The 25,123-nt window shown below is 37.0% G+C and overlaps 1 protein-coding gene across 2 annotated transcripts in view; it reads left to right on the top strand.

Annotated features, from left to right (window-relative positions):
• Positions 1 to 303: 303 nt before the first annotated feature.
• fstl5 (follistatin-like 5) overlaps positions 304 to 25,123 on the top strand; it is a 198,387-nt gene continuing 173,567 nt past the window's right edge. The window contains exon 1 of one of the 2 annotated variants that reach the window (XM_041990335.1): positions 304 to 724. In XM_041990335.1, coding sequence (XP_041846269.1) covers positions 702 to 724 — 23 coding nt within the window. In that variant the 5' untranslated portion in view covers positions 304 to 701. The remainder of the gene's footprint in view (positions 725 to 25,123) is intronic. The other variant, XM_041990334.1, reaches the window with a different exon arrangement.

Here is a 25,123-nt window from a genome sequence, read left to right on the forward strand (position 1 = left end):
TTCTGTTCAACATTCCATCACTGGGGTAGCTACATGCCAGTGCATCTGTGTGTACATACAATATGTATGTGTGTAAGAGAGTGAGTGAACAAGGACGCTATAAAGAAACCCTTTCTGACTCTGCCACTTCCCTTTCCCTCCATTCTTAGTCAAGGACAGTTTCTCTTGGCACGGGTGGATTGAACCGACTCCACATTCCGTCTATCAGCCCGACCTCGCTTTGTTGCCTACTCTGCCTACTACGGGGTATTTGTGATTGGCTCGTGCTTTGCTCCGCTCCCTCCCCTTCTTGTGATTGTATGTAAATCCGGCCGGGACTGAACCAGTGGGTGAGGTTGGGGCTGGTGGCTCCTGCCTCGGTGGCTCACACGAGACCCGAGAGCAGCCGAGGTGAGATCGCTGCGCCGTCGGAGCTGTCCACTCGGCCGTGGTGCTGAACTCTACACCCTCTTCTTTCCTTCTCTCCCCTCTTATCTTTCTCGGCTCTGTACTATATACTTGCGATATTTTTGGAAAGGATTAACAACCTGCTCTTTGGCTGCCTGTTCGTGCAAACTTCTCCCTTGGACGTCCCTCTCTGTCCACATAGGAAATTACACCACACCAGCGGTGGATTTGACCGGAGCGGAGCTCGAGATTGTCATTAATTATACTTTGTTTAGAAGTGTCGCTTCAATCCCAGTTTGGATTATCCTTCCTGGATGGTTTACATCTGGACACACAGGTGAGAAATTAACCATTCTGGTGTGTGTTTTTGCATTTTGTTGTCCGTTTTCTGTTGTGGACTAATTGTTAAACCCCATCCGATCAGAGCGCCCTCCACGAGAAGTCCCCATCACTGTCTGATTCGCTACCAAGAGATTCAGTTATCGGAGAGCCGTTGAGACTCTTTCCCAATAATGTAGCAGGTCACTCCCCCCGTCTCAGAAAAATACTGTAGGCTATCTCCCGATCTACCGCCTCAAGCTTTTACCTTTTCAATTTACCCGGCTCCAGGTCCGGAAGGCTCAAATCAGCTGCTATCTGGGTATCTGAAGTTGAGATTAGAGTTGCCGTTTTTCCTGACAGGACTCCCTCACTGGAGCACAAACATCCCATAATTGTAACAATGTTTAGGGTATGACTGGACGCATGCCACGCTGCCCACATCTTTTAATTCACCCGCATGTTTTTTGTGGGCTATATATTTATTTATTTAATCATTTTCCTTGGCACGATAATCCTTGAGTGACACCGTTAGCAGCGGAGGGATTATACTTTTGTTTTTATCCTCAGCTTTGCGCCCGACTCATTTTGGCGTCATGTTATTCGCTCTTGCGCTGGGGTTGACCATTAATTGTGTTGTCTGGTGGGTTTGTGGAAAACATTTGGGGTCATGTAGCCCATATATTTTCTTTTATAGCCGCAATGGTGGAGCAGATGGAGTTAAAGCCACCATAAAACCAGATTAAGTTCTGCTATTGATACGACTTAGATTTACAGCTTAGACCTCTTACAAGAGGGTTCTGTTGTATCCACTTTGTCAGGAAAAAAATAGTACCCACACAGAAGGAGAAATGTGACTCAGTAGCAAGTCCTGTCAATTGTTGTGCAATTATACCTGCAGCAGCAGTGAATATAGGCAGTGGACTAGTGAATGTAAACCTCTTTACTCTTGTTCAGTGCTTTATCTGAGTAGCATTTCTTTTACAGAAACATCTTTTACTGGACATCTCCTACACTTGCTGTATTTATATTTTACCTTTTACTTGAAGTAAGTTGAGTTGACGTGCCTCTCTACAACTTTATTTATTCACAATACCAGCTACAAAGGAAAAAGAAAAAAATGTCTGCCTGATAACGACTTATAATCCTTGTATATTCTGTCATGCACATTTGAGATTTTCTGTAATTCACAAAGCTTGCTATACAAACACTTAAAATCCCAATGTGCTCCTTGACTAGATGCAACAGTAATTAAAATTCTTGTACAGAATATGTGAAAGCTGAAGAAACCATGCAGTTTTGAGTGCTGAGCCATCTGTGGGCTTCTACAATCCAACTTCAATCCCTTTATTCCAGCAATGCATCCACTTTATCTATAAAAGCTCTTTGAAACCAGCAGATAGAATCTATTTCCTCTGGTGCATCAGATGGATATACAGATCTAGTTTTCAAGGCTTTGCTCACTAATTGATTCTCAACTTGAAGGGAGGAAGTAATCCATTATTTATATAGATTAGATATATTACACTAAGTTTAGTGAGAATACTTACTAAACATGCACATCTCTATAAAGACTCATTTTAAAAGGGACAAGGACAGTGAGCGATGATCATGTTTATTTTTAAAATGACTGTCACCATTTTTCTCTGAAATGACACTCAGACTAGTACGGATGATGACAAAGCCAACAGTAAGGTTATAAATAATACTTTCATGGGGAAGACACGTCTTTTAAGTATGAAAGTTATTCCAGTGTTATTCTCTTTTCCAAAAAAAAGGAAAAAAAATAATAACATGTAGGGCATATGTGTTCCCAGCCAAGCAGGTATGGAGTAAATGGAGTTCTTCTGTTTTTCATTACAATGACTTCTATTCAAGCGTGACGGGGAAGCAAAGAATTTTGAGTCGATAATGCTTTTCACCAAGAGGAAGAAAGAAAAGATGGGAAACTGATCAAAGCTTTTGAGATTTGAATGGAAAAGCACACTTTGTACGGGTGTGGGCGTCCTGTAATGGCACTTAGTAATGGGAGGGGTTAGGCAGTTTTACATGAAATGACAATAAAGCAATATGTTGGGGTGGGAAATTGCACTGCCACTGAAAACGGCACCATTTTTAAGGATCGTAGCAGTGATGTCAGGTGTCCTGGCATTGCAGCAGGGTCAGATTATTATTATTATTATTATTATTATTATTATTATTATTATAACAAAAGGGTCTTCTTTTTAAAGAGTTTTACTGTTCTGGTTTTTTGAACAAATGTCAGATGAAACTATAAATTCTACAATTCACTGTTTATGCAAAAACAGGTCCAAGAGATAATCCCATTTTCTTTACAGCCCTCTTATGAACACTTTACTTTTCATAGTACATGTAAAAAATAAAAAGCATAAAGATAATAATTGTTCCCTGAACTGCTTCCTTTTACAGTGTAGCTCTCTGAAAACCCACAATGTTGAACCAAATAAAAAGAAGATGGTATATGAAAGCTGCAGAGCAGTTATAAGCATTTAGTTTATATACTGTTGTTAAAAGCTCATTGAAGATGAATGCAAGAAATGTTTAATAGTCATAGAATTAATAGTCATACACTTTTTTAAAAAAGCACTTGCAACACATTCAATATCTAAAGGATCTTTGACTCACATTTAGTCATGTTTTCTTGTTTTTCTACGAAAACTATAATACATGCTTTATAGATATGTGCCTTCACACTAATATGAGCATGAATTATATTTAACTCTGCAGGAAATAGTTCTCGTGTAAACTGCTGAGATCAGTAGTTGATGCAAAGTAAATGGGAAAAGACATTTCTATTGATTTATGTTGTGTGAGCATTATCTATTCAACTCAAACCACTTCAATTCTGTTAGGGTGTGAATAAAACTTTAGAGATGATCTTTCCAAACTTTGTCAAGGCAAGTCTAAATCCAAAAAACTAGTGTAATAAAAAGGAGAAGAAGAGAGAAATATAAAGTATTTGGGAATAACTCTGTTATTTAGTTTTGTGTGAAAAATTCTGCCATATTCATGACTGTGTGTAAGTAATGGGCCCAGATCCAGCTGATTTAGTCAAACATTATTACAAATTATGCCTCATTTTGCTGTTATTTTTACTTAAACCAATCAGCTGCAATCATAAAACCACCAACAAGAGGCCTAATATTGATCATTTTAATACAATGCCCTGTTATGCTGTCAAACCTCATCAGTCTAACTTTAAATAAGCACACCTTGTCGTGGCAGAGAGATTCCCAGACATCAGGAGCTCCTGGCAGGAGACTGAGCAAGCTTCTTAACCAAGCTTCCAAAATATTCAGATTCCAAAATGGCTGGATGCCCCTGGAGTGCACCTTTCCAAACCTTGACAGAGCTGTTGTTGCAACAAACATCTATCTGATAAACAATATTAGGAGGGAAGTTAAATGTCATGGTTCATAAGTGAATCTTAACTACTTAGAGTTGCCCATCACATCTACAGGATCGCTGGGACACTTTTACATGACTAAAGCCTTATTTATTGAGTTTTACCACTGAAAACTTTTTTCACTCATTTTTTTTTTTTTTTTTTTTTTTTTTTGGTTGTTACCAGTAACTTTAAGTGTGAAGATTGTTTAACTTCCCTCAGATTTCAGGAAACAACTTACTGTATGTTTAGTATATAAAGGTCATGCAGAAAAACGAGTCTGTTGTTTGACAACGAGTAAAAATACCAACTATTCGATGTATGTATTTTAATGTGCCAGTTGTTTGCTTTTGTTTCATCACATAATACATCAACCCACCGCAACATTGACACTTGCAACTTTGCATCCCTCTTCTTCCATCTCCCTTCTTCCCACTCTTAGCTAAGGTTTTACTTCTGCCATCTCCCATCTGTGTCTCTCTGTCTCATTGTTGCGTCTCTCTTTGTACAATGAATCTTTATTGTGCAGTAGACCCACACACTTTGAGGTTATTCTGTTATTTGGCTGCCATGTTTAGGAGATACTGACATTCTTTTCTCCTGGCATGCAGTGGTTTGTTTGATGTGGTGAAAAACATTTTTTTCATCTGTTGTGCACAAAGCATTTCTTCTTTTTTTCTTTTTTCACTTTAGTGCTGCTTGATAAGATGCAAACAGAAACAGAAGAATATCTAGCAATGTACTGTAACGATGTGGGTGAATGTGTGCTCTTTGTGTGGTCAAAATCAAACTAGGAACATTTCCACTGGATCATATTCCTTTTTCTTTAGCTTCGAGGATCAATATGAAGCTAACAGCATGAGGCTCAGTCTCCTGACTTGTAAAGCATCTCTGGATTTCTGAAGCATGACCTCCTCTATTTCGTGTCTTGATAGAACTCCAAGTGGATTGTCAAATTTTTATTGTCATAACCTATTTCATACTGTGCTGCAGAAGAAAACTTTCGTGGCTATTGTTAAATCTGTGGCAGGGTAAAATACAGAGGGAGCTCTCTGGCAGCTGCTCAGATCATAATGGAAGTAGCACAAACCTTAAGGGTGAGGGCCAACAGGCTCAAGGTCTCTGTTCTAATCCTGTCGAGCATGCTGACAGCACGTGTGGTTTGAGGCATTATAAAATTTGTTTGGGTTCATGGCCAGGTAGAGACTTTGAAAGGTGCAGGGGATCAAAGTCAAAAAGGGGAACATGGAGCAGAAGTTTAAAAACCACATGGCAGTATAATATGCAGCACAAATTGTTGAATTATAACACCACACATTTCAATCAAACATAATGTAAAAATCTTATAATAAACTGTATATTTCTACATAAAATATCTAGAGAACAACTGCAGTTAGGATCACTATTTGAAGTGGACACTGTGTATAGCTAACACTAAAAGTGGAAAAGAATGAAGAAAATGTGCAGACCACAGTGAAAAATGCAGCAATAAACATGTTCAGCCAAAAAGTCTTTTTATGCCGACTTTGCCTTTGTTATTTACGATAATGGTTGTGCTATTTCTAGTAATTTGCATCAGTATGACTACAGTATGACTACTATGACTTTGATTAAGCATCATGAGTTTTATTCAGCTGGAATCTCCGCTGATGTGAGCTTTGAAACAGCAAATTATAAACAGGGTGCACTGTTTAAGTGAACCCTGCTTACCTCAGCCACCTCCCCTGCAAGTTTCTTTGCAACCCAGCTTGTGTTTTTCATGATGCATCTGACTTCATCAGGGTCATGTCAGCCATTAATGCTTGCTCCGTTCTTTTCCTATAGTGGCTTTGCTGCTGCTGCTTTTCCTGTCTTCTGCTTTTCATGTGTGCACATAGGAGGGCAGGAATGTCCGTGAACACAACCGTATAGAAATAAGGACTATTTGTTGATAAATTGCTCTGACTGAAATGTATTGTGTATTATATATGAATTATAAATGTGTTATATTCTGTTTATAATTTTATATTCTGTTAGTTTGACCATTTAGTGACTCACCTGTTTTTTTAAGCCATGAAATTTACTCAGTGGTGTAACTGCACAAATTTGCAAATGAAAGTGAAATTACAGTTGCCTGCATTCAAATGAATGTGGTGTAAGTAAGGGTATCAATTCTGAAATTTGGAGACGAGAAAAATTGTTTCCACTTTCATCAAATGACTCATGGTTTCCACTGTTCAGTTATGTAGAAATTCAGTACAGAAAGAAAGAAAAAAACATTATTTAACAGCATTAGCCACAATACATTCTTTTCTTTAAATAAAGCATAATATGACCTTTTCTTCACAAGCTGGCAACATTTACTGAGGTCTTTATGAATTGTCTGTCCTCTGCTTAATTCAAAATAACACAGATGCTGCAAAATCTCCTTTCTCCTTTAATTTGCACCTCTTACCAAGTAGATCATTTTAGGGGTGTCGAATGGCTCACTCCACGCCACTGTGCCCCTCTTTTACTCAGGATCAGCTTCTTTTGAGGTTAGTAGTAATACTCAGTAACTCTTGGAACACTTAATGACAGTATGAGCGAAAGCTCAGACCACACGCCAAACTCACAAGTGTTTGACTTGCGATTTTGTTCTTAAATACTTATATTTTCCATATCTGCAGTTAGACCAGGGCAGTTGGCAGGATACTGATCCCTCGTTTAGTCACCATCTGATTGCATGTCATGTGTCAAACGCAAAAAAATACAAAAAAAAAAAAAAACCCCAAAAAAACAACAACCAGTGAGTATAAATCGTCATAGTTTATGACAACGTACATTTTTCCAACCCTAACAATAAATTTTTCACCATCTGAACCTAATCTTGTCCTTATCCATGGACAAGGACTGCAAATGCCTGCGTAGAAACAAAGGTTGCATGTTTTTTATAACATTGTTTTAACATATTCTCCCTGCCAAATTAATTTTAAATAAAATAAAAAATAAAAACACGTTAAACTTCATATTTTTCCATGGAAAATGTAGGTTATGAAAAAATCTGTCATGCTGAGTTGCAGAATTTCTTATCAAAGCACAAAACACTCAACAAAGTACTGGAAGAATATTAGCGGCTCACTATTTTATTTAGATATTTGAAATAAAAAATAATAATAATGAGATTTCATGACAATAGCAAGGCAAAAAGAACAGAAGAATTTCAACTTCCCACCTCTGAGGTACAGTGAATGCAGCATTATCTGTGGTTGAAGGCAGTAATACAGAGGAAGGAGGTTGGCTAACCTTTGTAGAGTGACGTAACGCTACCCTGTGAATCTGAACGGCTCAATGAATATTGCTCAGTGTCAGATTTTCAGATCTAGGCCAAAACAAAATGCCAGCGTTGTGATTTTTTTCTGTTGAATTAACTTCTGCCTCCAAAAAGTAAATTTTCCATCACATTTATGAGAGAATAAAGATTGATCTGTCATATGAAAACAACGTCCATTAAAGCCAGCTCGCACGTTTTTCTCTGGCAGCCACAAAGAGCTGCATGCACTGTAAAGTAGAAAAAGACAGAAACATTTACTTCATCTTGTAAAAGGCAGCGGACAATGCACAGATAAAACTCCGACACTTCTCTCTGCAGTAGCTGCAGTTCTCCCCTGTGTGATATAAACCAAATGAAAATGTTTCCTCCCGGTTTCCAGATGCAACACTGCAAGCCCATGAGTTCATGTAAAAGTAAATTATCATGATCATTATTGATAGTTCCATTTACTTTTAAATAAAATCAATAAGTGAAGGTGTTGGTGGCAATGACCAAATAAACATGAGATGTACGAGTCTTCCAAGCAGTAATGATAATGCTGCAGTTTGCTGTGAAACGTTGGATGTCGGGGTGGTCTGGCCATGCGTTGGATTTTAATGGCATCACAGGTCGCAGTTCATTGCTCACCTCTGCTGTGGCCAAGTGTGACGACATTGTTCTGGGGCACATCAGGCTGATTATGTAATGATTGTTAACAATGCAGGGCCGTGTGCGATTGCCAGGCTTCTGTCTGCAGCGTTGTAGCGACAGCCTGTACTTCCTGACATTTGAAATGCTCAATAAATTAAATGCCCATAAAAGAAAAGTCAAGGTCTTTGCTGTCTCCATCTCAAGAGGGAGAGACTTCTGCGATCGTAAATGATTATAATGTGGACAATATAATGTCCAAGTCCCTGTCAAACCTTCGACACACTGAACTTACTGCTTTTCTGCATGAAGAGGAGCAACATAAAGGCATACTATTTGGAACTTTTACAGTGTTTCTTATCTCTGCTCTTAATTATTAATAACACAGTTTTTGGACACACATTAAAGGTACAGGAGGAGGTGACAGTGCACAGTGGGTTGTTGTTATAATTCTCAGATGGCATGCCACAATAAATGGAAATCCTGCCCATGACAAAAGATATTAATTTTGTCATAGGAAGTTTTTTATTTTTTTATTTTTTTTTGAGTTGTGATAAATGATGCAGAATTCATTTGAGAATGACTTAGCTGAAATTATTTCATGCAGTACAAACCAGCAGCTTGGGACTGGTCACATGCAGAGTGCTATCTGGCATTTCTTACAAAAAATGCCTGGTTGGATCAAAGGAGTACAAAATACTCAGAGAAAGTTTCTTTATACATACTAACAGAAGCTTGAAAACAACTGAAAGTTTAAATTAGCTTTGACTTTAATTTCGATTAAAATAAATAAATAAATAAATAGATAGATAGATAGATAGATAGATAGATAGATAGATAGATAGATAGATGGATAGATAGATAGATAGATAGATAGATAGATAGATAGATAGATAGATAGATAGATAGATAGATAGATAGATAGATAGATAGATAGATAGATAAAATTTTAAATTTCAAAGGTCACTTCTTATGCTTTTGAGTTAAAAAATGTTTTCACATTGCTTTAAGGCTTTTTAAGGTATGCAAAGTTGCAAAGCTCAAAGTCCACATTAAAGGGAATTATTCTCTCCCACAGAAGATGCTGCTCCTAAACTGCTTGAAACGCCTTGTTTGAACTCCAGGTTTTTCGTTCTTTATTTAAGACATCACCATATACCATACTTGCATCATTTGTGCCCACTGGTTGGCTTGGAGCAACTCAAACACATACTGCATGAGCAACTGTCTTGCAATCTGCCATTATTCTTAATTCAGCTGAGGTGGGTGGTCTTAAAGAGAGAGGAGCACTTCAGACAAGATGTAGTGATGTACATTAGGTGATTTATAGACACCATTTGAAAGTTGTATATATATATATATATATATATATATATATATATATATGCCAATACATCAAACAATACCTTTAAAACAACAATTAATATTAAAGAATTAAGGAAATAAAAAAGGAAAACTTGTGAAAAAAAGGTTAATATGGGCTCTGAGAAATCTGTGGTTTGCTACGTTTCATGTACAGATGTTTAAATTTTCATTTTCATAAACACTTATAACACTTTGGGAAATACCTTTCTTTGCTTTTAGCCTCAGTCGTAGAAGTTCAGTTCAGCTTTCAAGTCTGTGCTAAATAGTGTGTGCTAAATATGCAACTACAACCAGCAGTGAAGAAAGACAACCTGCCTCTGGATCGACCCGGGCAATGAAATTTCAATGCAGATAAGCCGACTAAGAAGAAGAAGAAGGAAAAAAAAGGTTACTATCCAGGGTTTTTATTAAAATGTATTTTTTCTTTTAGTTATTTTTAAGAGAGAGAAGGAACTTCCTGTTTGCCTGCAAAGTAATGTTTGGATGTGTGCAGGATCCCTGATTCAGTCTCAGTGATCACTGAAAGCTCACAGTCCATAACACAAAGCATCTGCTGTCCTGCTGAGAACAAAGAAGGCTGCTAAGTTAGAAACACATCTCAGACTCATAAGCACTCCAGTGACTGACCAGCTGAACTGTAGTTACCCTCACAACTTCATTAATGCTTTTGGCACTCTCCCTTTTACCTAAAGTCTCAGTCTCAAAGTTGACATCGTGACTCTGACAGAGTTCCTTTTAAACATAATATTTAATGTTACCTGAACAAGCGCAGATGCTGCTTTTTTAAAAAAAACGGAAGTACCTGGCTTATTTAAATCCCAGACTGTCTGTCTGTCTGTGCAGGAGGATCATTGAAATTCCACATTTGATTTCAAAAGTTTCTCTGCCTAGATTTGGACTGCCTGCCAGGATTTATAGAAGATTAACTTTTGAAAGTGATTTAGCTTTCAGGCTCTGCTGCTGCTATCAGGGCAGGAAAAAAAAATCTCATCCTCTACTTCCTTGCCTGCTGGGTCACATATTCCCACGTTCACTAAAAATTCCAAACATGCAAAATATGATCTGTTTGTGTGACCCTAATTGTGTCAGGCTGAATATATCAAAATTAATTAGAGAGTTGAAATGTGAAAACAGATGATTGGCAGAAAATAAAGACCAAATATAGAGCAGGCACAGGGATATAAAGGTATTATGTAATCACATCCATGCAGACACACACACACACACACACACACACACACACACACACACACACACACACACACACACACACACACACACACACACACAAACAACACAACAAACAGTGGAAGGATTTGTGATGTTTTTTTTCCGTCTGTGACAAAGTGTAACTGTTGTGCTCGGAAGATTTAGAAGGGAGACACAATACACCAACATAAGTTCAAAGCTTTGTGTTATCACATTTTATGTGTTTGGATTATATCTGAATGAATTAGATAACAGCCCAATAAAACGTATAGGGAATAATGAATTATGTCATCACAACATGCAGCCAGCAAATTTACACAGGGACCTATCTCCTGCTTTATCTGTCATCTGGTGGGATGCACTGCTGCAAGCCGCTTGGCATTTGGAGCCGTCGTCCTGTCTAATGAGTCGGGATATAGGAGTGTTGTTATTCTCAAGGGTTCAGATGGAGGGCTGCAAACAGCAGGTTGCAGCTTTGAAGCTTCTTTGAACTAAAGTCTTCGGCTTGGAAATTTAAGGACAGAGACTTCTTTGATTGGATTTTGAATGGCAATATCACTTTTTTATTATTCAAAATTCGTTGGTCACTCAACTTTTAGTTGTTCCATTCACCAGCACTTAGACAGACCTGCAGATCACAGTTTACCAGCCTTAAAAATATTAACCTTCTCTTTAAAATGTAGTGATATAGAAGTTTCATAAATCTGCAGTCTCTAGAATGCCAAGCAGAAGGCAAATATGGCTGCAAAAGAAAGGCAATTTGAATAATTTTACTATTTAACTATTTATTATTTTGAAGAACTCTTCTTTGTTATTTGTGACCTCAGTGAATATTTCCTTATGAGTTTTTGGTCTTAATGGCTAATTGTGCATCTTATTGAACAGATCATGATGGTTTAAATGTGAATAATGTTCCCATTCAGAATAAAAAATAAATAAATACAGGTGTGCCAGAAGGCAAGGATGAGTTTGGACTTAGATGCAAGCCAGCTGGAATAAGTACTTTCCATTGTTTTCAGTTTTAGCTCCTGCTCCCTGGTAACTTTAAAAGAACAAGATGGCTTCAAGGCTTAAATCTTCACAAACCAACGCTACAGAATTGTTACAGCTTCCATTTTATTTTTTTTTTTTTTTTTTTGCACATCTTATAGCAGCTGTTTGCTGATTTTGGCTTCTGTCTGGTGCTGAGAAACTTGTGTAGGGTGTTAACAATGCTGATTACAGCAGTGACACTGAATCCAAACCGAAAAACAGACAATTAAGGGTATAAAAGTTAAAGGGAAGGTGTTTGCTGACAGATTAATTATATTTTTGGCACTATTACTACAGCTGTAGAGGTATTTCACCCCTTGTTTTGTTGCATTCATATGTCAAGTTATCTGAAATTTTAAGCAGCAAGTCATGTAACAAGTAAATGTTGTTTGTTAATTTAATTTGTTTGAGGATTTGTCTATCAGGTGCGTGGTATCAGAGCTTAGAAGTAAACTGTTTAAGGTGAGGTTCAGTGAGCATAAAATCAGCAGCATGCTTCATAACACACAGTCACACCTGAGAGTAGCACTCAGTTTTTATCTACTACTCGCTGAGCAGCCTGGGGTGAGCAAATTGGAGTTAAGTGCACCTTAGTGGATAATGAGGCAGCACAGGAACACCCAGTGTGTCACTTTCAAAAGTATATTTTGTTATTTTTGACTTTCTAGTTTTTCCTGTTTTTTTAAAATCGCCCATTAATGACAATCTTACACCACTGAAGCACATGTGCCATTGAATTGTATAACCATCTCTGTGAGAGAAGTGTGAATATCAGTAAAATTATCTATTTTTAACTCAGATAAGTGGAATTTTTTCACTGCCAAAACTATAGTAAGGTTTTGCTTTCAGCTTTTCAGTGATGGATGTTTTGGTGATAAAAGGGAGAGATTATCCAAATGGATGAATTTTTGACAAACACGGATAAATGTTCATTTTCAAATGCTTAAAACTGCCACTTTACCATACTTCATACATGATGACTTGATTGTGATGATATTTGGACACAAAAATGCACAGATTTGCAAATTAATGTAGAAGAATGTATTTCGATCATTAATAATTTTTCCTGCCTAACAGCACTAACCAAAACAATGATATGAATGCATACAAATTGTGAAAGGACAACAAAAGCTGATGAGAAATCTCCACTAATTAGAGCATTAATTAGCTTAATGAATTAGCCCATTAGCATAACTGGTTATATTTGATATATCATGGTGATTATAGGAGCTCAGTTGCCTCACATTTGGACTAGATCCAGAACCTTTCAGAGATTATTGAGGCTGTGCCAGGTTTGAGCCTCATCTTTATCTAGATTCGGCTATTTTGATTCAAGCGCCACAAAGACAATCACCTCATTTTCTAAAAATTGCTTAGAAAGGAGAGAAAGAGAGAGAGACAGAAAGACAGACAGATCAGAGATGTGCTTTTCTTTGAGTCATTTTCAACTCTCTTTTCATATTGTGTCCAGGATTTCTGCTCATTATTGTGCTGTAAATAGCATAAACCAGGGTACAGTTAATGAGGTCTGTTGGCATTTTACCCATGCAAACAGTATGCTGCTTTGAAAAATGTGTCCTAAAGCTGAGGTTGGGTTTGTTAATCTGTCATGAAAAACAGTCTTTTCCTCTAAAGCAGATCAAAAAAACTATAACTCCTCAGGTGTCACTGACCAGCATCAAACGTTGTCTGAAATGACAGCATAACCAAAGGTCACGTGTGAGCTTGTCAATGTAGAAATACGAGCTAAATATCTTGAATGCAAATGTGGCCTCTAAATATTGAGATCACAAGAAAATTAGAGGCTGCACACGAAGCAGAAATCTGTGTTAGCTGTCTGTAGATACAGCTGCCTGCACAGCTGGGAAGCTGGAGAGGAAGTGCTCACATTGCAAAAAGAAAAAAAAAAAAGACGCAGAACATCCTCTCACCAAAACATCTGTCATCGTGTCATTTTAGATGAATGGCTGGTGATTACACAATGATGGTTTTGTCAAGGGGACAGCATATTACCACCTAATTCTGGATACATGACAAGACTTATGCTGCCAGATTCTTCTGAGACGAGACAGCACAGATAAGATGTAGGAATTTGAAATCAATAAAAAAAAAATCAGTTTTCTTTCAAACCAGTATTGAAGTAATGGTCTGATTTATAGAAACAAAGATGTGCTTATTAAGGCTGTTTGACCACATACTCCTGTGGGGCTTTGGGGGCTCAAAAGAAAAGGGATTAACATGACTAAAGGTTCCTGCAGCACAATTATATCTGTGTTTCCTGAGCTTCTATAGAAACAATTAGAATCTGCAAATTATATGCGCAGGAGGACATTTTCTGTTTATTAATTTCTGTGAATTTAATAATCAAAGTTTCCCGGCTGCCATTTCAGCATGACAACAATGTTAATTCCCTACACAGATAAACCATGTTTGTTTATCTGAACAAACATTGTTTACAACACAGAGTATTCTCTCATTTTCCATTATGCCAGTCGTGACCTTTTGCTCTGCGCTAATGTGTTTATTTGAACTATCAGAAAGTTTAATCATGGGAGGATGGGCTTCTCTGTAGGCAGGATCCCAAACGCAAGCAACCAGATACCTGTTGTAAGGAAGAAGGAACTCCTTATTCTCTAATAGTTTCTCCATGTTCACATCTTCCTGCTGCAAAGGGAAATAGCTCTGATTTGTGCTGCCTGCTGATATCACTAAAATATGATTCATAATATCCAATTCAAGACAATCCTAACATTTGCAGCTCTAAGCACCAGGTTTATAGTATTTCTCTTCACAGGAAAAATCAGGATGTAATGCATTTTATATTTCCAGCTACTGCAACAGCTTGCAATATACAGAGTGACTGGGCAGTTATCATGAGCAGGGACATTCACCATGTCTGAGTAGATGAAATAGCACGTAAGCACAGAAACTCCATCAACACACCGTCAAAGAAGAGAAATGTAACGGGCGTGGGCCAGGAAATTTAATGGACAAGTGATCTCTGGCGGTGCGGAGCTAGATTTCTACAACGGTAATTATGTAGCTCCCAGGTTGTTGCCAAAATGGAGCAAGCAGATCAGCGCAGTGAATATGGTTTACTGCAGACTATGAGGACCAAAGAGTAAGGTGCTGCCATCTAAACAACATGGACGAATGTAAACTCAGTGTTTCACTACCAAAAACGTCTGGTGACACCTATCACTGATCATCTTGTTAACTATCACCTTTACATATTTTCTAACCTTGATCATCTTGCAATCTTTCTAAATCAAAGCTTATTATCTTGTGATAGCTGTTTACATTGGATGGTTGTCTTCAGAAGGCCAATTTCTCGAGAAAATGAGAATGAGTTCATGCTACAATAAAGTCATCAGCAATAAAATATTCCCATGCACGGTCACTCACAGCTTCCATAATAAACCACACAGAAAGAATAAAAGTTAAAACATAAAGTCAAAATAAAAAGCCTCTCTCTGGACTCAAGAGAAAACTAAGTCCAAGACTGTTTAACCAAAGTTAAACCAAGATCTTCTCATGGTCTGATGTCTAAACCTTTAACTACCCTCAAAACTTGCTTGCTGGGTGTTAAGTTGTTAAAAACTGCAAGTCCTTTACTACAACAAAAAATAATGATTATACCATTTGAATGTGAAGGAATAATTCTATATTGTAAATACAAAAAAAAAAAGAAAGAGTAAAAGCAAGGTGTGATGCTGACATTGAAAAGACTGTAACAGGAATGTATCCTCAACAAAGTGCTTTTTTGTTATCACTTATCACATTTTTATATGTAAACCCAAACATGTATTTTTATGGTTAGCTTAATTTATACATGGCAGAAAAGTTGAAAAATAAGAAGATGTTGTACAATATTGAATCGGTGTTGACTCTGGTGTTGACAGTAAACTGTGTGAAGTGGATGGAGGTGCTCATTTAGGTATTTTTGTGTCCTGAGTGTACAAATGTTACATTTTGTACTTTTAATCAGTATAATTATCTTTTCATTCTGGTGTGAGACTAGATTATTCTTACTGAACACAAAGTTATCTGATTTTTACACAAACCTTCAGCCATATGAGTCACCATTTGTAAATGAAGAAAAAACTCTTTAACTAAGACTGCCTGCCAACAACACAACTAATGTCTCAGTAACAAACAGCAGTCTACATACACAGGAATACAGAATATACCTACTATGAATCCCTCTGGTAAGCGTTATGGCATGCCTTTCTTTCCCACTGATTAACATTTGCTGCCTGTTTTGATGCTAATGCCAAGTTCATAATGGTCCTTTCTCCTTGAAAACAAACAGTAGTTGTTAAATAGCCACCAACATCTTTGGTTGGTTTCTGGAGAATATTCTCAGATGTCTATGTTTGTAACAGCAGAATTAAAAAGAATTAAAAACATTTCTCCACTAGCACACTCATCTGAACATACTGTATTTGCAGATAATGTGATGAGGTTAAACTTTTTTTTACAGTTATTTTTCAATTCTGCACTGGAGCTGATTCATTGAGTTTAAAAAAATCTGAACAGATTCCGTAAATCAATAATAAACAATATCACATTCATGCTTCGCTGCACCATTAGTGAATTATCGGCACAGGCCTGTTATCAGTGCTGTAATTAACATTTTGATTTGCACCATCTGGAAGTAAATTAAGCCGTTTTGTGATTGTTGCTGCAAGTGAGGTGAAGAATGTTTAAAACTTTTATAACGGCTTTATTAAAATAAAAAAATATAATACAGAAGTTTTACAATTTATGTGTACTGTACCTTAGGTTTGATTTATGGTGTGGAGCTTTATATATTGTTCCTTCTAGTTGACAGTTATAGGTCTGTGTTAGGAAATACGAGCCTTGTGAAATAAAATATGTCATTATACAAGCACAAATCTCCACCTTCTCCTTGTAAAGTATGCTGTAGGTCACTACTGGTCATTTTTTGAAAGTTTAGAGGTAAAGCCTGCTGTCTTGTTTGCACTGCTGTCCAGTTTGTAGTTTCTCAGTAGATATTTGTAGTGAGTACTTTGCCTAGAAGGGAATCACAGCAGTGTTCTCCACAGGTTGGAAGATTTTATCATCCTTCCTTCAACACTCTTTCTTTTTGCAGACTGAGAATATTAACGCACAACCTACCGTTCACCAGCCAGCTCCTCTAACCTCTAGGCAAGTGCTGCCCCTTTTTATAAAGCCACTTTCCCATTTATTAAGTGACTCACTGACTGCAAGTCTCACAGAGAGAAATGCAGTATGGTTTGTTTGAGTTGTTAGAGATTTTCATTCCTCTAGGGCGACCAGTAAGCCGAAGAAAAATACTTTTTTTTTTCACCGTATGCAAAACACTGCCAGCATGTCCTTCTGAAACCTCAACTGCTTCATTGTCATGCATGCCATAAATGTCTGGGCCACAGAGGCCGATAACGTCTCTTTGATGCACCAAAATAATAACAAAGCCATCAGGGTTTGTGAGGAATTTGTGAAAATGATTCATACAGACACCATGCAAACTATTACATGAAAGCAGTGTGAGATACTCATTTAGGGGTGTCTGACATTCAAAATCATCCCTCTCTTGCTGTGTTGTAAGAAAGTGCTCTGTGTGACAGATTGGCATGGTATTTTTTATTTTTTTTTTTACATTTTGAAAGAAAGTGCAAGGACCAAGAAGAGGCACTATCCTGAGGGAAATAGTATTTCCTGCTGTTTTCGTTGTGCTTTGAACTTAAAGGAGCCCTTTATCAGTCTACAGTGCTGTTAGGGATGTACAAGTAAGAGCGTTTGAGAAGCAGGATGATAACTACCAAATGAGACATGCTATAGCAGGGCGCTCAGGCAGCAAACACACAGCAGATGCTCCAGTGTTCTCCAGATATCTCAGAGATAAACTGTAGTACTCCAACTGAATTGATCTGTACATAGAAACACCATGGAGCATGCTTAAATACATCTGCCCACAGGGGGTCAGGGATGGTTCAGCTGAAGCGTGCAGTGATGCGGTGAAAAGGGGGGGCAACGAAAGCGGTGCAGTTTATCTGCTGACTGAAGATTCCCTCCAGTGACCTCTCTGACAATTTTAAATAATTTTAAGCAATTCACTGTAGGGATTCATTGGTTTACAGAGCAAACAGAGAGCAAGAGTGTCATCTATGAAAGATGAAACAGGCCCACACACTTCTGCTGCAATCCCATTTCTCAGCTACACAGGTGGGCTTCATTTTGTCTGGGAACTATCCTAGTAAAGATGGGAACATTTTCCTGTAGGGGCCACCCATAGAAGATTTAAATCATAATTAATGATAGACAATTCTTCTCATCCTGACAAAAGTTTACAATACATGCCAGTCAACAGTGTGAAAAGTTATAATGCGCCTAATAGTAAATTGCATAAACAACTATTTCCATTGAGTCCGCTATGTTTTCTTAAAGCAATTAACAGTTACGTATACATACATTTCATTGGAGAACAGTTGTTCCCATGCTACCAGAAGAAGATAATCTTAAGTTTTCCTATCATGACGACAAAGACTTTATATTTATTCATAGTAAAATTATATTTCAGTCTCTGCACTGTAGGTCAGGAGTTTACCATTTGAAATATTCTCTAATCCAGGTCCGCCCAGCAGGGGGCAGCAATAAGCTACTGCTGCAAACAAAGCGATGCCATATTGATTTTACTCGTAATTAATTTGGCTTCCAGGCACCTGCTTTTATTTTATATCATAGACACCTCAAAGACCTAACAAATCATTATGAAGTTTGTGGACTAATTCACTTTGGTGTCTTTGGCTGTGTTTTTAGAACTTTCAATCATACAACAAACTAAACGGGCGTGAAATTGTTGGAATTTGGTTGGAAACAGGAGCCTCTCTTCGAAATGCTAATGTCTATTTCTAGGCTAAATCCTTTGTAGAGTCCACGGTTATGTGCTGCTTCCATAGCTAGCAAACTCAATACCATTTCGTTAAAGTGTTGCCTCCTTGTGTGCGGTTTGTGATAGGCATCTTCTTGTTTTAGCTTGATGTTGATGGGTGATACATATTAAAAATAACAAACATTTCATTTAGCTTTTAAAAGCTGCCTTAGACATGCTGCAACTGCCATCATGTCCAGGCTTTCCACCATACTCCAGAAGTAAATGCCATTTAGACAATCTAATAGGTGTTCATTTAAATATAGTAAGTAATAACTATCCCAAGCTTATAATGTTTCGCTTTAGATTTTTTTGAGCTTAGGAATTTTAGCAAATTCATCTTTGTGCCTAAAATATAAACTAGAATTTGTTTCTCTGAAATTATAGTCAAAATAACATTTTGCATAAAACAATGTTAAATCAGATGGCATAATAGTCTAAGTTAATATTTAATACTGATTGTTATCTAGGTCGTAAGGTAAATAATATGATAACTCATACTTTTAATTGAACCAAGTGTCTCATGTCATAGAAAATTATTTGTGGCGAACCAAACAGATTAGCTTCAAATAGCTTACTGCTGACCAATGTGCTTTGTGGAAACAAGCCAAATGCAATGAGGTGCACATATAAAACCATTTACATTGAACCTTTCTTTACAGTTAGGACTCATAAAAGCAGCTAACTGATCACTAATCCAAAGTGTAAATTTAAAGGGATGTCAGCATTTGTCTTTGTATGTAACTATAGTTGGTTTCCTTTAAGCTCTGTATAGAATTTTGTACTACAACTGATAATTTGGGTGCTTCTCTTTTATTCTTAATTAGGTTTGATTTTTAATGTCTGTGTGCAAATGCTGGCTGTGAAGCATTGCACGTTATTATGCCCCAATATAGCCACTGTGCAATAGTACCATCAGCTCACCACTATGCATTTAACAGATCTTGCAGTTTCTATTGTTTTACCCTCAGAATTAACACAAAAGCAAGAATCTTCATAAAATGGATAATGCAAATGGATAATTATGGTGAAGTGATGCTGTGTGGGAACCTACAGAAATCATCATTTCACTATCATATGCTATGTGCTTTCCTTGAAGTGGGATTGCAGTATTGGTGCTGATGATATGTCCATGTGGCAGCAGATATTTTTCTCTCTTTTTTTCAGTAAGTACTTTTCTGCAACCTGAGCTTATCTACACATTAAAGCTGATTAAAGTAAGATGACTAATGCTAACAGCATGGACTTGGCTGTGGCTATGGTAATGCGCTGGCACTTCTCTCACATGCCGGAAAAGACTCAGACGAAGGCATATGAGAGAAGCGTCTACACAAGGCAACCTGCCAGAAAACCTTTTAATGCTGAAATCAGAATCTAACCATGTAGTTTTGTTGCCTAAATCCCTTAACAGCAACAAAAATGTGAGAAATTCAAAGGTAAATGAAGTTACAAATAAGATGTCAACCAATGGAGCCTGGTTGCTATTCCACAAACTAATCCTTTCCTTCACCTCAGCCTGCTCATTTTTTTTTTGTTTTTTTCCCCATTATTGACTGCATCTCTTGACTTTCTAAATCCTCTCTACAAGAAACCCCAGGAGGCAAACAAAAGAGTCTTGTCAAATAGTTATTTCACTTTAGGAAGGTTACCTCTAGAGTGAATTGAACTTGATATATCTAAATGACTATCATTATGAGAACTTTTGAATTCTGTACATGCCAAGGACACACAATTCAGTGTTTCCTCTATTTTCTACTGTTGCATAGATAGCCTGCACCATTCTCTGGAAAAAGGAAAAAAAATCCCTTCTAACCACATTCACAGCTGTGCACAGATATTGTCATACCAGTTGCTATAGGCAAACTTGATAGTCACACAGCTAGTACTGGTCACACTTATAAGGACTATTGCGGATTAAATTGATTAATGATAATGAATTTCTTTGTTAATTCTTACAGTACATGGTTGTTGATCCAATTGTAGCAGTGAAATCAAAACCACCAAGCAACAATAATAATAATAATAATAATAATAATAATAATAATAATAATAATAAAAAACAAAAAAAAAAAACATTTTTCAAAGCATATGAGCTGTATATCTAGCTTTTTTTTTTTAATGTCCTAAACAACAAAAGCTGAAGTAGGCACATTGTGTGTTTCATACAAGGAATTAGCTTTGAATTTAAGTGGCTGCAAATTGACTATAATTTAATATGGTGTAAAATCTTCATCTTTTTATATTACCTTCCATGATTTCTTTGCATGCTTTAAAATTCCTTCATTATGTTTGCATTTATGCCCCTAGCAGAATGTAGGGAAATTGGCATGTAATTGTAGGTGGAGCAGGACGTCAAAGTGTGTAAAAGAATTATGTGCTATCTCAGAGATGGATGTCTTTTGCTTTCTGGTTAAGGTTAATGGGCCCCAGTTTTATTCTAAGACAAGTTTTAGTTGTAATGGGTTGTAAAATAAACCAACCTTGCTTTTCTTATCCTGATTTAAGTGCTCTGACAAACAGAAATTTAGAAACATGTCTAACAAAACAAAACAAGAAATCATTCAAACTGCACAGGAGATTTACATTTAAGTCATTTAAAGGTACCAGAACATAACAAGTTAAATGTATGCTTTCCTCCAGTGCTTTTGTAAGCAACTCGGCTCAAATTTTAGTTTACTTCTCTGTACATAACTTGCTGACTATGAAGTTAGGTGTTTGCAGAAAAAAGCTCATGCCTGCTCAGCAAAGTGGTTAAGCGTACATTTGAGAAAGTGTTTATTTTTTTTTGTTTGTTTTTCTCCTTGCAGTCTGGAATAGATAGAAGTAGAACAAAAAAATGATATACATGCCAAAATGCAGAGAAATGGCAGCCACAATAAAATGATGAATGACATTTCAATTGTCATTTCAACCCTTGACAGCTTTCTCATACAGTTTAGAAAATAGCATTTGAAAAGCACTTGCTGATAAGAATTATGTTGTTGCAGCAACGATAATTATTATTTTTTGGTCATGTTCTCATAAACTAATTTATTGCATTTTCTGTTTATTGCTGTTTTTGTCTGCCAGTTTGTTTAGTGGTATATGGATAAAATGTAAAGATTGTGCAATTGTAGCATGAACATATCTGCATTGTAAATGCAGTTGTTTGTGTTCCTATAATATTGTGGTGCTGCTTTTTTGTGGGCTAATAACCCTTTTGCAACATGTTACATATGCCAGATGTTGGTCTGACTATTGCAACTATGAAACTATTTTGTAATCATTCATGAATTGTACTGTGGCTCATATTGCACTTTCTACCAAGGACCCCTAAGAGAAGAAACTCAGGAAGGGTCCCAGGGGGCCGTTAACAATACTCGGGGTTTCTTATTTGTCAAGGGCTTTGTTTAATTATTATGGAGCCAAACTGAGTGCAGTTAGAAAGCTGTGAATTGAAGACTTATTGGCAATAATTCAGAGTTAGTTCTGGGTGAAGCTTTTCTAGGTGAAAATCTTGCATATTTAGGCAGAATGTGCGGCATGTTCTTAAAGTAGGATTACTTAATTATTTAAACTAAGTTCCTATTTTTAAGAGTTATGTCTTACTAAACATGCTCAACTTTTTTCAGTAAATTACAGTGTATGCTAATTCAGATGCATCTAATTCCCACTGTGGCACAGTCAGTGTGATGCATACACACCCATGGTATTTATAAGGAATGTTGTGTGGATGTTATTGTTAGTTTGCCCAGTGCAATGAAAGGTAAAAGCCAGCTGAATGCGATGGATAGGGGACATGGGGAAGAGCAGCTGGGAACTTGTCAAGACATGATTCATTGTGTACATAGTGGGAAATAGGTAGTCTTCATTTGAAAGTCAATGCCAAAGCTTAGACGTGCTCTGGGGGATTTAAAACTACAAGTTAAAGTTATGATGGCTTCCTTCGGGGACCCCAGGAAGAACCTGCAGACTGTTTCTGTCTCCTGTGCCTTCAAATTGAATAGTACTTGGGGCTTGCATCATTTACACAAGCCTGCATGTAAAGCTACTGATGCAAGGGCATGAACACACAGTTATATTGTATATGCTTACTCAAAGTTTGTTAAACTTAAATTAGGGATCAAGACTTTTGATCCCACGTTGTGATTATATTGTCTTTTCCAGTATAAATCTTTGTTTTTCATTCCCTTCTTTCATAGCGTTTCCTGTTTTATGCCAACACCATTTAGGCATTTAATCGGGTTAAGATTGGTTGATTTTAGTAAGTTTCAGGACAATATTTTACTACTTTACCCTAAACTCTTAAGCTGCCTAATCAGTGTTGTGTTTTTTTTTTTTTTTTTTTTTGCAGAATCTGATCCTATATACCTCAGAATTCATCAGGTTGCATCTGTCTTTTGTCACATCATCAATTTTACTAGCAAACCAGAGCTACTGAAAGCCAACTTTCTAATCACACACCCACATTTCACAGATGTTGCATGCTTTAGATCATTAGCTGTTCCAACCATCATTCTGTATTTTTATTTTTTGTGCCCAGCATTCCAGTTAATGTTGGTTTCATTTATCAAAGGAAGTCTTTGACAACTGGTTTTTGATGGAAAAAAAAAAAAAAAAAAAAAAATCAAACATGGACCAGAGGCAGTGAATTGTTTTCACTGTTTCTAAGTCTCTATGGTTGTCTTTTAAATCCAACAATGCACAGAGGAAGGTCTGTCTAACTGTATTTATGTATCTGACTTTTAATATTTTTTTATTATTATTATTTTTTTTTATGTTACAGTGAGAATACGATCTGTTTAGCTTGATAACATTACAAAGACTACTTGCCTTTAAATAAAAATCTAGTCTGCCCTTGGTCCACCTACCCTCCTAGCTTTTTCTAGGTTTGGTCTTGGGCCAGAAAACCAGTTGAACCGTAATGGCCCTGATGAGCAGCTAAGTGATTGTCTTAGCCAGATGGAACAACAGATGAATGGAGAAGAAATAAATGACGTGAAATTACTCTACCAACAGCCACAGACAGGAACTCAGAATGTTTGGTGCTGTGAAGAGCAGTTCAAATGTGAATTAATGGGGACAGTTTGAGAAATGTTTCAGAAATTAGTCTCTTATTAACTTAGTGGATGGTTTAGAAACAGATGAGGGCAAGAGACTGGCATGAGAAGATGTTTTATCTTTTCTACTGAATGCAGTGTTTCCTTTAGGTTTACAGCGTTAAGGTGGAGAGGTTAAGCAGACACCAGTGCAAACAGAGGACTGGAAGAGAGACAGTATAGGAGAATACTGCCTCTAGGGGTGGTGGGAAAAGTTTTATTCAGATGCATCATAATGCAGACATTGAAGATATTGTATCAATGTACAAAAAATCAAGTCTTTAACACAACACTGAGGAAAACAAAAGACAGAGGTCTGGGTGATATATCAGATATATGCAATGTATCCACAGATTTTTTACGTATGATGTATAAATGGCTGTATCGCGCAAATCGAGTATAAACTGTCACAGTAGCACTTTAAATAATTTTTTTCTTCGACGTTTAGCTTCTTTCACTAACAGCAGACAGACAGCTCACTCCCCTGCCCATCCAGAAAACTCTCCTGTGTACATGCAGATTGTTGCTTGAGGAGAGACAGGAAAGAAGCATGGAGACATGCAGCTAGCTAGCTAGCAAGCCCGTTAAGCATGTTAAGAAAGCAAAGCTGAATGTGAGACTTTCATTTTAAGCTGTAATGCACCTCATAAATTGTAACAATGATGAGGAGACTGTTCACCTGAGCATGTTTCCTGATAGACATGAAGTTCTTAGTACACTGGAGCAGGAAAACTCCACCTGCTTCTTCTCCTACAGAAGCTCTTTTACAGGTGGATGATGCAGCAATTTCTCTGTCTGCTGATGTGAGTGTAGCTCACCTGGGTGTGCAACAGGCATTTAGAGATATGACGTGACGTAATTACATGTCAACATGAGAGTAAGATAAATAAAATCAGGATTTTTTAGTTTTCATAATAAAAAGAAAACATACAAACCTAGAGGAAAGGGGACCTTAGATTACTTCTGTTGGGATCTGGTGCAAAATAGAAATAACCTAAATAATAAAATAACATATTTGAATTTAAAATAGCTGATTGAAAAAATATATTAAATATTGGACCATCTGGTATACAGATCAATGTGGATCAAAGAAGTAAACTGGTCTACCTACAAACGTAGTTCTCGGTTAGCTTCAACTAACCAAAATACAGGAATAGGAGTACAATGCAAAGGGCACTGTGGACTCAACACAAGGCATTGTGGGTAAACACAACCAAAACAAATTTGGCTGCAACAAATGTCTTGCAGTCAGACATGAAATAACACAGAAGTTCTGATAAAATTCAAGACCACAGGAATTTGATTCAGCTTCATGTTTTATTATGTGGTGGAAACAGAAGTTGTCCCACATTAACCAATTGATGAAAAAACTTTTGTCACAACAAATACGAGATACCACATTGCTTGTCTGAACTCGGAAAGTAGTAGTAAAGTCATCACACCGGAACAAAATTCTTTTTTATAATTGCATCATAACCATTTGAATCATAATT

The sequence above is a fragment of the Melanotaenia boesemani genome, chromosome 7, assembly GCF_017639745.1.
Source record: "Melanotaenia boesemani isolate fMelBoe1 chromosome 7, fMelBoe1.pri, whole genome shotgun sequence".
NCBI lineage: Eukaryota > Metazoa > Chordata > Actinopteri > Atheriniformes > Melanotaeniidae > Melanotaenia > Melanotaenia boesemani.